The following is a 15,374-nucleotide window of genomic DNA, read 5'->3' on the forward strand; positions in this document are numbered from 1 at the left end:
TCAGAGGTAGCTCTATTGAAAAACAAGCCATCTCCTTTTTATTTTTTCTTATTTTAATCTGTGATATAGGTGTAAGCCCCAATAGTCATGTCAGATTTATCTGATGACTATCAAATTCCCTGATTATAAAGTATGCAATGTGTTTAGTCATTCTTCCTTCATAGATCATAGAGAAGCTTTACTGCCTTCACTATCTGAAGACAAATCATCAGTGAACTTTACTGTACAACAGCAAAGTAAAATTAGACTAAGAAATTTAGCCTCTATAATTTCAGGAACTTAATACTGAGACTGTCTAACCAGAATAGTCAGAGATGCAAAAGCTTCTTTAATCTCATGGTGCTTAGGCTGCTATGCTTGCCATTCTGGAGGATCAGTACTTTTTTGGATAACAGACAACTTTTATTTGCTCACCAGGCTGTTGGTGTAAGAGCCAAGAAAGCTTCACAGTGAGTAAGAGATACCCTGATGGAAAACACTACTAAAAACAACACACTCACAAATAAAAAGCAACACCACAAAGTCAGTTGTGACCACTGGCTGTATTTCCAACCCTTCACAATACACCTAGGATATGTTTCCAGTTGCTCCTATATATACTGTTACATATATCCTATAAAGACACTGTTAGGGAAAAAGGAGGTCAGATTCCTTTCACAATACAAGAGACTAAAGAAGAATGAGTATTATTTTAGGAATGACAAGACACAGTTCAATCAGAGGTTTAGAGGCTGAAGGTTTTGTCAGCAAGAGTCAAATATAACTCAAAGACAGGTTCATCATTTGTTAGTAATAAGAGGCAGCAAACTCAAAATACACCTAAAACTCTGATGTTGCATTTGATAGGAAAACCACCTTAAACTCCAGTAGAACAGCCTCTGTCGATGCCTACAGCTTCCTCTTTCCTCCAATTTTTTAGATGGAAATCTGCTCCAGTGTTCTCTGAAGACACAGCATTTCATCCCATTTAATTAAGAATTAATTGCAGAATTCACAACAGATGGGTAAGTCATGTACAGAGGCATTAAGAAAAATTAAAGTGTATGGAGGAGGGAGGAGAGTAGAAGGAAGGCCAGCAGGTGACAGGTTTTTTGCAAGGATCAGGAAGCAGAAAAATGGTGAAAATCATGTTTTAGAGAGTTGACACTGACAGTGAAAAATTGTATCATGCTGCAGCTCACTGCAGCAGTGCACAAAGCTTAAGAGGCACCCAGAAGCCTGTGAATACACAAGAAGAGTACTGAGCAGCTGCTGCTGAAAACAAACAGATCCAATCAAAATTCTGTCAATCAGGCAAAATTTGAAATGGGAGAGATAGTCTAGTCAATCAATTTTCATCTTCAGTTCCCCTTCTTTATATGGAGATATGTATCACACATATGAGAGAGAAAGAATTGCACTTAAAAGACACAAACCACTGCTTTTGGAAAATCCAGTTACATTTAGAGTAATCACTCAATAAAACCTTCATCTACTGTAAGTGCTGATTTTCCTTCACATATATTTAAGTTTTCTTATATGAAGTTCATCACACTAACTAGAATTTTTAGAAAACCGGCAGAACATATACCCTAGAAAAACAACCACTCACTTCCCTCCTGTACCCACAGACAGATTTGCATTTTTTAAAAGTAAAGTTCAAATAACTATTTAAAATCAATTCAGTGCCAGCAATCTGCTTTCAGAAGAAACATTACACAAAAGCATCTAGTGACTACTATCTGTAGTAAAACAAATATTGCAGCTGTTTATTAACAGAAAACGTAATTTTCTTAATATGAGTGACAGTTTGCCGAAGCAGATATCAGAGGTGAGGAGAGCTCTGGGACTTTTTCTAGAACTGCAAATCTCCTTCACAGCTGCCCCAATCTTGTGGCAGGCATTCTGCAATCTCCCACAGTATGGCTGCCTCTGCTGGAGGCAGATGTTCAGTCCAGCCTCTGTGAGGGAAACACAGGAAGCACACATACATAAATATACATTTTTAAATCATCTCAGAGAACTTCTATATTAAATTAAAATACATAATCCCCCCCTCCCGTCTCTGATTTTTAATTTTTTTTTTTAGTGTCAAACTCCTTGCTCGTTTAACCTACAAAGGCTGGGTTTGGAAGAGCTCTTTTCCAGTCACCATAGCAGGACAGGTTGGAAAGGGCCACCACAAAAAGAAACATGAAGCACCACACCTAGTATAATTGCAAGTGTACTTGAAAGAAAAGCTCTGAATACAGACTATCTCAAAAGTTTCCATTCATAGAATCCCTACAGTTTAGGGTGGGAGCTCATTATTATTGGGTCTCAGGGAGCTAATTATGTTACTAATTAAAAAAAAAATTATTAGGAATTGACAACAGAAAGTTTTCAACAAAAGACACTTTGCAAACACACTTTGCAAACACTGCTGATAATCAAACTGATTTCCTTTGTAAGCAAGATCTTTTACACTCTGGTAATTGCATAGAATTCTTTTCAAAAACTACATATGGCACATACATACTCCCCAACAGTATAAAATAGAAACAGAAAACGGAAATTTTAATGAACGATTAGAAAAAAATGAACAGAAATAAAGACAATTGCAATGGGATAATGCTAATAACGTACACTCCAGTAGAGCATGTTTAGGTAAATAAACTAGTGAATTCACAGTATCATAAACTACCCTTCTGTCACACATTCAGGCAAGGAAAAGTCACTACTTCATTATACTGTAAGACCAGCTGTACCCCAAAGCCTTGGAACTCATAAGCAAATTTTTAGAGAAGAGTCTGAAGGATGGCAGATGCATCCTTTGGATTTACTTCATCTCCCTCCCCTCCCGACAGACTCAAATCCTGCTTCATATTTTCACAACTGCCGTTTGATTATCTATTACTTTGCAATGAGTTAGAACCTAATAAGGTCGTAAGTTCTGTTTCTAATGTTCACTAACGTGAGTTCAATTTCTGAAGAAAAAAGAAAAATCAGACAGGGAACATTTCTACTTTTAAATTACTCTAAACGAGAACCATTCTTCACCAAGTATAAGATTATAGTCAACCACCTGGAGTTTCATATCCTTTCAGTGCTCACAGAAAGAACATACTCACGGAGCAAGTCACAAAAGCTGAGCTATTATAAACGTCAGCTTTAATAAGTCATTTAGCATTGCTCACAACACCGGCTGTAGTAACCATAAGGGCTCCCAACCTATTTTCAAAGTAATTTATTTCACACCACAGAACTGTTTGAGTTATTGGAAAATACAATGAATTGGTATCAGGAAAAAAAACATAGGGACCAAAAGCATAGTCCATGTTTATATATTTTCTCCCTTTAAGAAACTAACGAAACAACAGATGGGTGGCATCCCTGCCCATGACAGGGGGTTGGAACTAGATGACCTTTAAGGTGATGACCTTCCAACTCAAATGATCCCATGATTCTATGCATATTAGGAGGAGTCCAGTGATCCTATGTCTTTCCACATCTCCTTTTTAAAATTTTCTTCTAATTGCAGAATTCTAAAGCTTTCTGGTCATGGATCTCTAATGATTTTACTTTCTAATCTTATACTCTCTCAGAAGAAATTTATGTTAATACAACAACCATGAATTCGGTTCTTCGGATATGAAAGTTAGGTCAAGCAAGGATCACCACATTTAGAATGTAACTCCACAGCTTGCAGTCACACATACATTCAAAAGGACAACTTCAAATTGTGTATATTTATATAAAATACTAAAAGACTGGAGACAGAGCAGAAAACCTATGAAAAGATAACACCCAAATACAAATATCAGTAGTTCTCCTATATCTAGAATTATTTTAGATTAATTACAACATTAAAGATATGCAATAGACTAAAAAGACCAACGGAAAAGGAAAATCATGGCTGAAATTACAACAGACCACTATGTGAAATTGCACTTGCACAAAACAAGCCCCGTATAGTTGCATGTTATATGTGCTCCAGGGAACGTGGCTCAAGAATCCTTCACCTTTCCTTGTTCTTCTCTAACTATAAATAAGAACAATCCAAACTGATTGTTTTTCTGTTGAAAAAAGAACTGACCATCTAAAAGAGAGCAGTACTCTGTCATATTTTTGGTTTAAAAATATTATTTCAGTGATGCTTAGGAATTTGGGGTTGAATTTTTTAGGAAAATGTAAGTTTAGAGGGTCTTATATTTGACTTTTTTTGTCTCTTTACTATAATGGAATTCTGCAATTCCCTTTATGCTACTCAATTTCATTGTGATTCTTTTAACTTACAATATTAAAAGCACTCAGTCTTAGTGGTCTAATTTTGATCTTTCAGCCATATACCAGAGATTACAAAGAAAAGAACCCGTGGCTTACACTGTGGAGTGGTTTGTCTCAGACACATTAATTCCCTTCTCTCAGGAAAGACAAACTAAGTATGTCCCCTTTTACCAACTTTTACTTTGCTATAGATTAGTTAAGAGGTTTACCTTTACCTTATGGACAGAATTTAATATCTTCAATAAAAACATCAGCTTCAAGAGCAAACCAAACTCTGCTGGTTTATACCTACAGCTCTAAGTATGCTTTTCAGATGCTCACTTTCAGCTAGAGAATAGTTGCTTTGAGGTATGTCTACACCGGGCAGTGCAGTGCCAAGTAAATGCCTAAGCTAAGTATCTCAAGAAACATATTAAAATAGCTCAGGTATAACATTGCATTGGTAGTGTTATTCTGTTTCCAATTGAATTTGAGACATTAAATGTACACTGCAAATTCAGTGATGGACAGAGTTATCCAGTCAGAAAAATTCATTCCTCTATTAGCCAAAAGAAAGAGCACCATGACTGATGGCTCACGAGGTCCCAAAGTATTTATAAGGGTCCATTTAAAAGAGCAGCAATGAAGAGATGTCAACTTAAATGCCAACAGAAGATATTCTTACAACAATGAAAATTCCCTTTCAATTCTTTAATCAGACTTACATAGTGATCAATGCATTAGAAAAGAAGACCTGTACAGTTTTTTTATTTCCCACACTGTTACAGAATGACTGTGTAGCCAGAAAATAGTGTACAGATACTGTTTTAAAAAATTAATGGTTTTCTTCCTTCATTATCACTGACTCACAGAGGTAGTCAGAAGTAGTTTACAGAAGTATTCCCATGGATTTCTGTTGGCTGAAAATAAATGTAGCAGAATCAAATCTTCAACACTACTGCGTACCAGTCTGTCAAGACAAAGCCTCTGATCATCTGCTATTCTTTTAAAGCCCCTAAACCCATCAGACCATGTCTGCAAAAACAAAAAATTGTCATATTTTGTCTTAGCTGCATCACAAGTGTACATTAGCTATTTAATGTTGTGCCATGTATGCACATACGCATATGAGAGTCAGGCATACAAGAAGTATGTAAGAGTGCATATGTAAGAGTGGAAGAATTTACCAGCCAGCTATCCAAGAATATACACTTCTCTACTAAGCAGAAGAATAAAAAATTAAAAGCCAGTTGTTCTCATCTTCTGGTGAAATGTAATATGCAACCAAGATGCATGGTATTCTAGAGATCTGTCCAGATCACATTAAATAAATGCTGCATCTGTGTGATGCAACGGTTTGGAAACAAAGAAATTGGACCAGGTACCAACTATTAGATTTTTAGTTGTCTTAACAACAAAAAATTTAGTCTTAAGACTTTTTTCTCCTGCAGTGATGCACAACACAAAGAAGTAACACAGACATCCGCTACAACAGAAGAAAGACCTGGACAGAAACCTACAATAACATAAGCCCAGTTTTTCAATGAACTTCCAAGACACAGATAGCAAAACCACACATTTAAACACTTGAGAAGGTACATCGTTCCAACAGCATTTGGCACACTTATACGTACTACATCATGTGATCCTTTCTTTAAATAAATCAGAAAAGAAACAGTTGTCACCTGTATAAAGTACTTTCTTCTAATTTTTATTAAAGCATAAAAAAACTGGTAGGCATGATGTTCACTTTTTTCCAAGGTCAAACAAGAGGAAGTTACTCACTGTCCCAATCCAAAAATACCAGCAAAGACATATTGTGCCGTATTCAAATTGAAGAAATCTCAGGAAAATGTAGGTAGGCTTTCAAACAAGAGCCCAAGTTACCCCAATTATATAATGCTACCCTTACTTCTTAAAATCCTTTCTTTACTCATAGCACTTGAAACTTGCAAACACATGCGTGTTTTTTTCTGAAAGACTTCAAGCACCTTATTTAAAACTGGTGTAAAAGGAATGCCAGACTTTGTGGAGAATATTTACAAAGCCATTACCAAATGTATACACTACACTTAGATCTTTTACCAGACAGACATTTTGCCTTTGTTTTCTCAACATTCAGAAACAAATGCAGGAGAGCACAACCTTGGAGACAGTCAGTCTTTCTGGACCAGTACATTAAAATTGCTGTTTGAATTCCAAGTGCTGCTCCACAGCACCAGCTCTCTCAAACTGTCCCATCAGAGCTTCAGCCTTTTAAATTTTACTTGAATTACAAGCTTCCAGTAGAAAGATTCTATGCAATGAAGAAATTTATTTGTTATCAGAAACTGGAATGAAATGACCTACTCTGTGAAAAAGTAATAGATTATGACTTATCCAATATAGCTAAGGACTAAAGGACTCATAAGACCACACTTCAGGAAACTGTCACGTCCTTTCAAGTACACATTTTGAGCAAAACACAATTATTTTTAAAAAGCTTTTCACGGTAATTGTGTTCAGAAGAGTCAGATTCATTAAACTTCATACATAAACAAAATCTATGCTAAAAAAACCTACCTACAGACATCAATGTGAGTGATGGATGTGAACCTTACTCAAGTAACTGAAGTAGAATCTTTAAATTAAACGAAAGCAAAAGATCAAGCAAAAGCTTTAAATAACTGCTACAGTATTGTAATAGTATTTCACAGCTAAGCCCAACATTATTTCCCAAAATACGCACATAAAAATGCATATTTATTTTGAAAAGGGAAATGCCCAAAAGAAAGGGAAATACCAAAGCATGTTGCAGTCTGCTTGATAACACAAAAAAGTAAATCATCATTGCTCACTAGGAAGCCAGGCAATGAAGTTATAAATATCTTATTACAGCTTCATAGTGATTTTGTATGTTAAAATCTACTCCAGAGAGAATTACATTCTTTTGACCACTCTTCATACAGGTTTCTTTCAGGATCATAACTAATTGTACACATAGTTCAGTATCAACCAGAGAGACAGAAATCAATAGCAAATCAGACAGATGCATGAACAGAATACCAACATCAACATGGTTTACTACAAACCAGTTATATAAAAATTCCACAATTAATCTCCTCATAAGTATGGAATAAGTATAACCAAATAAGTATGGAATTTGAAATTTTGTTATGAGTGGATATCTAAAAAAAATGGAATCCTAATATATGCGGCCTTAAATCACCGTATTCATTTTGAAATTTTGCCTGGTGGAACACATCAAAGTAATTTAAAAAACAAAATCAAGTTTGTTGAGTAAGAATAGGCTTGCAGCATAATTTGAAGCCTGAGCATGGGCCCTGACGAACAGCTGTAGGGAAAAAAAAGAGTTCTCAAAGGCAATGACCACCACAATGATGTTTTTCACTCTTGTAACGCACCATAGGAAAAGCAGCAGTCTCTTAAATAACTGGATTGTACATTATACAACAATTAAACACCCTTCACATAGGAAAATGTCCTCTATTTCTAAATCTACATAATAATCACTTTTCCCTATTCAACATCTTTCCCATGATTATATGTGTAAATGCTAAGAGAAATGCCTCAGCCACAGTTCAGTTGGTTATGAGTAGATTTTAATATCTAATTAAGATGGGTCATTATTTCAAAGAGACACCAGTGGAGATTAACTGGATGATACAATATATGGCATTGACTCAATTGGCAGCAGTATTTTCTTTGGGTCTAGAACAAAGTAATATCCTATTCAAGAGTTCAAAATGCTTTGATGCACTCTGTCATCTCAAAGAAGGTCTTTTATTAATGCAACAGAGATGCCTGCCAGGGTTTTCTTATCACCGGAATCAATGCTGCTGCAGGTGCTATATTTCAGATGCAACTTAACACTCCAGTTCTACTTTTGTTCACCGTGGAGCCCCTTTTACAAGAAGACTTGGCCACCTGACTTTGTATTACTATTTCTGTTGAAGAGTTTCCTTCTTCCTTCCCATGTCATATTGCTGAACTCAGTTCAGGGGTACTCACATTTCTTTACTCACTCTGCATCAGCAGTGGCCATATAAATCCCATAAATAGGACTTGGTCCTGAATGTCCTACTCATAGATGTAAATGTATGTGTCTGATGAGACTGGTACTGTCTAATAAGTTTGTAAAACACACAGACATTATGGAACTGTAACATATTATTATAAAACATTTACATACTTAGAGACTGCAAAACAATAGAATTTCCTTACTATGACATATTTCCCTCCCACACTTGCAAGCAAAGTAAATTAACATATCATCATACTTCATACTCTTAATCTAACATCAGCTCTTTAATACAGTTTATAAAACACAACAAAACTAAGTTGTCAGTCTCAGCAATAAGTCAGAATAAGCACAAAACAAGTTCCTTACTAAAACCATCTGACATATGATTTGACTTTTGAAATAATTATAGACTTAATATGTTTGCCATTTGCAAATACAAATCAACTGACATGATAGGCTAAAAACTGGAGCTTGATCTTGTACTGGTGAAATAAAAAAGAAATTCTTTCCACTTTTGAGAATGTCAAAACCAAGGTTCTGAATGGGCAAGGCCTTAGAGATACTACTGTATTCAGTATGTTACCATTAATTCCTGTTAACCACGACTTCAGTTTCTAAAACCTGAGAAATGAGAATGGATGGATCATCAGTCTGGACATTTTGTTTTGGTATATGTTGTAAAGCACTGGTTTGTCAGGAAACAGTACCTCATAGTTCTCTATAAGAGTAATAGTGTGGTACATGACAGTGAAGCAGCCATGCAGCTGGCAGGCCCTTAAGCTTACAGATACTTCTGTTTTCAAAGTTAATAGCTATTGAGACATTTACCTTAAGTATTTTAACATTTTAAAGGTTACAGTAAGATTGTATTTATTTATTCTTAAAAATCTTCCACACAACACATCAGTTAAAGCATAAAATACCTGCACGTTCTGTAATAAACTCAGTCTAGGCCAGGGGCTTCACAGTATAAACTAGGGTGTGTGCAACTCCTTTCATGTGTCAATAAATGTACAATCACTATGCAAAAGCAAAGTTTCTGAACAAATAGTACTTCTAAAATGGTCATATTCATTTGAGATCAAGAATTGCTTTTGACTTCAAACATTTAACCTAGCACCTCTTCCTCAGCTGCCTGTTCTGCTTTTTAAGTTGAAAGCCTGATTTCAACCCATTGAAACTAAAGGGAATTTTGCAATTAATGTTCTGTAACTCATCCCCATTTCTCTAACAACAGTTGTCCTCATATTCCTCCTGTTCAACATCTATGTTTATGTCCAACTTTTATGGTCTCATGCTTCCATCAACACTGTCTCTGTAGAATCCTAAACATTCACTGGTCAGATTATGTGACCAATACATCTGTTCTAGAACAAGCAGCAGTCACAAGCATTGAGGCCATGATACTGAGAACACAGCTGCGCTGGGCAGGGCACGTCTCCAGGATGAAGGACCACCGCCTCCCTAAGATCCTGCTTTATGGTGAACTTGCCACTGGCTGCCGCATGAGAGGAGCCCCAAAGAGGAGATACAAGGACTCCCTGAAACAACACCTCAACCTTGGCCATGTTGATCATCATCACTGGTCTACTCTGGCCTCCAATCGGGAGGTCTGGAGACACACCATCTGTAACGCTGCTGATGCTTTTGAGAAAGCACACAGGGTCACTCTTGAGGAGAAAAGACAACACAGAAAGAATCACATCTTGCTGATACCACCTAAGGAGTCCTTCTGCTGTGCCTTTTGCAACCGGATGTGCCTGTCTCGTATTGGCCTCTCTAGCTACCAGTGTGCTTGTAGCAAATGTGGGTAGAGTCCTTCCCCAATCTTCGTTCGTGAAGCCCAGCCACGATGGTCTCATACTTCTGTTTATGTGGGTATCAGGTACCTACATTTACCTCTGCTGATTATTTCGTCTGCATTGTCATTTTTTCCTTTTAAAAAAGTGTAACGAAAGTGAAAGTACACAGGGGTTTGGATATCCTTGGGATGCAAGGGCAGGGGAGGAGAGTAGACCCATGATCTGCAAGCCATTTTTGAACTCTCAGAGACCAATGAAGTTTTCCTTTACAGGCACAAAACCAATGTAATCTTCTAGCAACACAGTGGGCTGGGGACTTTGCTATTTATCAACTGACATGGGACTCTCAGAAACAGTCTATGGAGAACCAAAGGCTCCCATATTAAAGGTTAAAGACCCCTGAACTACATCTTCAATTATGGAAAGGATTTCCCTCTAATACTGTGATGCATCCATCTTATGTTAAGTAATTTTACACTGTTTACCTGTTCAGTGACATCATAAGGCACTAAATCAGAAGAACTTCGTACTTCCACCCTGATGCATAAATTCAAAATTTTCTCATATAAATAAACTAACAATGAATTATTTGTAATAAACAACAAAAATCTTTCCTAAAAACACACATGCATGAAATTTACATTTCAAAGAAATTTCAAGTAATCGCTAATTAATCCTGTCTAAAATAATGTTTTTAAGTAACTTAGCTGTACCAAAAAATCCCCTTAAAAATAATTTTCAACTAATTGCAGAATCTTGATTATCCCAACTCCATCTCCTAATAATCTCAAGCCAAACAAAGCTCCAATACAAAAATGAGGTTCATTTCTGTGTTCCAGAACCAGAAAAAACAATATTGCTAACACATGCATACAGCTGAGCCTGTCTTTAAACAAGGTATGAGACAATCTCTGTCAGGTGCTTTACTTGTGTGTAGACTCCACATTCAACACAGTGACAATACAATTTGAATCACTGGGTTTGGGTGACAGATGCAGCTGGTGGCAGTTTTTAGTTTTTAAAGAATAAAGTCTTGGAAAACATTCAGGATATAACAAAAGTAAGATTTCTTGATAAGATCATTGGCCAAAAATGTTAGACACCTTTTAAAAGTACCGTTGAAAAGAGTCAGCTAGAAAATACTGCTTTTTATTATTTCAATCTATTCATTTAAAGGCAGGCAGGCAGGCAGTATAAGCATTCAGTGGGCAGAGATCAAAACTCTTACCTACCTCCCAACAAACTGATACTTTTACCACCAACTACAGCTGTGTTTTCTCTCTACTTTCCTTGTATTCCTTTCTCTCAAGATTTCAATAGCTCCCATCTCAGCCTTCCTAGAAGACTAGCTCAAGAGTAAGCAAGGTCCAGCATGAAATGACAGCAGCAGATGCAGAACTGCTCTGCCCGTCTTACATAATTTGCAAGCCTAAATGTCAAGCCAGTCAATGCTAATTACCAAGTCATGGCTTCTTAGACCTCCAAGTAAATCTGTACTCTGTCACAGCACCTTACAGGGAGGGAATGGTTGCTTTCAAACTAACCGTAGAATTCAGACCTCCTTCCTGAAAAGGCATTATAACCACCAGAAAAGCACCTTCCAAGCTCTCCATGAAACCATAATAAAACAGCCTACAGGAGCATATTAAACAGGTTTCAGCAGAACTAGATTTTTAACAACAGTGGTTCTCAAGATCTCAAGATCAATTATTGCATTAGCTATCATTTGAAATGGTACATAAAGCAATAGTTTGTACAAAGCAGATGACTTGGACATCTTAAGCAAAAGTAATTTCAGGTTCTGAGCTCCTGTATCAAAATAAATACCTGAATCAATGGGTGCTGTTAGATGCTCAACTCTAAAAGAATAAAGCAATTTCTGACACTTCTTATCTCAAGTACTCTTTTATCAGCCACCTTGGGAGTGTCCCCTCTTTGCACAATGCCTCAAGTAAAGTCTACTTTACTTTACCCAGTGTACTATTCACAGAGGTTACACACCTCTGTGTGTAACACAGAAGTCTCTTCATCTTTTTTGAATCCCAAAATTTTATCACTGCTTGAAAGCTAATCTGAACCTTTCTAGAATTAAAAATAAAAGAAGGAGCTTGGCCTATTTCAAACACATGGCCCTATAGCCACTTGATATACTGAACTTGAGGGAGGTCAGATAAAAGAAAGGGTGGGGGTTTTTTTTCTCTGTTTTGGCATATTCATGCCTACAGGTAAGGTCACACAAATTTATCTTCAATTTTTAAATTACAAAGAAGATCGAGTAAGCAAGTGGTAAACAACAGGAAAAAATGTTTATAACTATCTCCCTGCTGAAAACCAGCACTATCAAGTGGCAGCGATGAAAGTGTTTTAACAAGATTATTATTGCCAACAATATGACAAATTAAGTCTCCCAAACTAAAAAACGGTAGTAAGACAAAAAGTAATGTAGCTAGAATGTCAGCTCCAGCTATATTCAAAGAGCTTAAATGAACCTAATAAAATCCAGTTCTGAAAAGACATCTCAACTGTGAGGGACTGGGTATTCTTCTTGGACAAGGAACTCACCCAGATTTCAAGTCTGTAATCCGTAAACAATTAGTAGCATCCAGTCCTACTTTTCCATTTCTGACCACACTGGAAATGAAGGGCGAGAGCGCTGGAGAAATTCTGTTCAAGGCAACTTCAGGTGACATTTTAGTACGTTCCTCCTTCCTTTTGTCTTGAGCTGCAAAGGGACGGCAAAGGAAAAAAATAAAATCCAAAAATAGCCTACTTATTTGAGGTAAATTCACATGTACTCTGCAAACATCAAAAGAAAAAAAAAGCCAAGCACACAAAGGACTATAAGTAACTACTAAGTGTGCACAGGCTTATAAACTAAAAATAAGAACAGGTAGGGTTTTTTTCCTCCTACCTCTGCAGTATTCAGTGAAGCCCATTTATTCAATATCAACATAAACCCAGAATTATGTCCTAGACTCCTGTAATTAAGGTCCTATCCCTCTGAGAAAGAGAAAAAAACCTGAGGGTCACCCTGACAGTTTACAGTCTAGACCTCCTTGTGGGCATTTCCATCAGGTCTGTAATTGACAAGCCACATTTCCTCTGCTTCCACTGAAATCAGTGGGACTTACAATAACTGAATGGGCCCAAGGGTTTGATTATTTTTCTGTATTCTCACGTGCAATTTCTAATAGCACTAGTGTACCCATAACCAGTATTACTTTTACACTGGACTTCATTAGGACTCTGTGATGCCTTTTAAAGGCTAACACTGCTTCTCCTTCAGTGGTATTGCCATACTCTTTAAAAGCATCTTCATCTTCCTTCACGTAACAGATCAGGAAGCTGATGTAGACACAATTTAAGCAGTTTTTTCAGAAATACTGCACTTGTGTGACCTTATGATAAATCAGACAGGCCACCAAGTTAGCACCCTTTAAGAACCTGCTGCTTTTTAAGTGAAATGCAGAAACTGAGCATGCACATGTTTTAACTCATGGCACCACAAAAAGACTAGGGTATGTGGACAACAACAGACTGTGGTAAGACAAGTGGGAGAAAAGAAGGGTAATGAAACTATTAAAATGTTAACATATTTTGTCATATTCTTAGGCACAGTTTCATCTGAAAATTAACTGAACTTGGCAGTTTTGGAGAAAAAGGCTGTAAATGATTGAAGGTAACATAAACATGCCACATCGGTGGGACAAAAGAGCTCATACTTAAACTCTGACCATTAGAAGATATTTTTTAAAACATGCATTTAATTGAAAAACAGCAATACACACTGCATTCACTTTCTTACAAAATGCTGCATATGGACTGTTGTATTAATAAGTGTTCTATAAAGAGAATGTGAACAACTCATGAGTTCTACAAACAACTCATAATCACAATTTTCTGTTGTTTCTCACACTCAGTTTACAAGTATTAGTTAGTAACTAAGGGATATTCTACAAACTACTAGTCTTCTGTAACTGGGAGCAACATTAATTTCACATTCTATTACACATTCTATTCTCATGAAAGTCATTCACACTGAAGCAATACAAAGCAATGCTCAAGAAAGAGTGTTTGTCCTGCTATTTGGAATGTATTTGAATAAAACGAAGGCCAGGCACATTAAGGCAAACAGAAAGACTAATAAAGTAAGACTTCCTAAAAACAGTAATTATCTTTAATACACTGGCTCCAACATTTTATGGCAGCAAAGAAGCTGAAGACTAAGTATCCATGCCCTGGCATATAATGTGTTCTCTTCACAGATATGATTTGCCGTAATTGACAATGGCAACAACTTTGCTTAGCAAACACCTACAGCAACGTAATGCATTACCTCTTGTTTGGTACTTTTCAACCAAAAATTACTGCCTACTTACCTTTATTCTTCCCCAGAGGGAGTGAGAGAACACAAGCCCACACTTGACCTATTTCAATGAGAAGTCCAGTGGCTTACATTGAACTGCTAATAAAGATGAGTTTAAACTAAAACACTGCACAAGAGTGGCTAAAACAGGGCACATACTTTAGTCTGCCAGCCCTGCTGTAGGGAAGAGTAATTTCAAGCAGGGGGCAGGTGGGCTCAGGAAGATAAGAACTTAAACCATGACAAAATGCTGAAAAACAAGCTAACCTTTTAGAAATCTTAAACTCACAAACAAGGACCTCAGAACTGATTTTAACACATTTTAAGGGGACTGTGTTATGAGAACGAAGTTGTGAGACATAAGAGATACACATGGTAGCCACAGTTGAACAGATGCACCTTCCAAAATGAACTGCAGAATGAGATTCCTTATCTTTTTGTTAATAAAATTTACAGATATTGTCAAAGCAAGATACAAATTACTGTTAGGCATTTTTGCTGATTTTTTTGTATCTTTTTTTTAATCACAATACCTTCTATATAATAAGCCATATCAGTTAAACTAATTTATTTCGTAAATAAAGGGCTTTATAAACTAGAACACAATTTGTACCATTTTCCTAAGTTTCAGATGTCACATACATTTTTTTTTCTCCCTAGCTTAAGTTTCCCACAGTACTGGAAACCAAACACCAACAAACTCAAAGGAATTAACAAAAACAAAATTCACTGGACTGTTTCCCTTCCAAAACAAAGCACTTGAAAGAAGCAAACAAAACTAGTAGTTGAATCCTTTTAGATTCAGCTGGCTGAAAAACTTCAGGCTAATGTTACATATGCCTCAAAGTAAACATGGGGTCCCAGGCACTGCTTCAGGCACTGGACAGTGTCTGGATGACAGATAAGTCTGTCCCTCCACCGCCGGCAACAGCATTATGGGCATCTAGTGAAGCTCTAA

General features: G+C 36.7%; 1 protein-coding gene across 2 annotated transcripts in view; it reads right to left on the bottom strand.

Moving 5' to 3' along the window:
- Nucleotides 1-15,374, bottom strand: part of BABAM2 (BRISC and BRCA1 A complex member 2) — a 172,676-nt gene that overhangs the window by 155,969 nt on the left and 1,333 nt on the right. For both annotated transcript variants that reach the window (XM_064648436.1, XM_064648435.1), the window contains exon 2: nucleotides 12,613-12,772. In XM_064648436.1, coding sequence (XP_064504506.1) covers nucleotides 12,613-12,740 — 128 coding nt within the window. In that variant the 5' untranslated portion in view covers nucleotides 12,741-12,772. The remainder of the gene's footprint in view (nucleotides 1-12,612; nucleotides 12,773-15,374) is intronic.

Source organism: Pseudopipra pipra, chromosome 3 (genome assembly GCF_036250125.1).
Source record: "Pseudopipra pipra isolate bDixPip1 chromosome 3, bDixPip1.hap1, whole genome shotgun sequence".
NCBI lineage: Eukaryota > Metazoa > Chordata > Aves > Passeriformes > Pipridae > Pseudopipra > Pseudopipra pipra.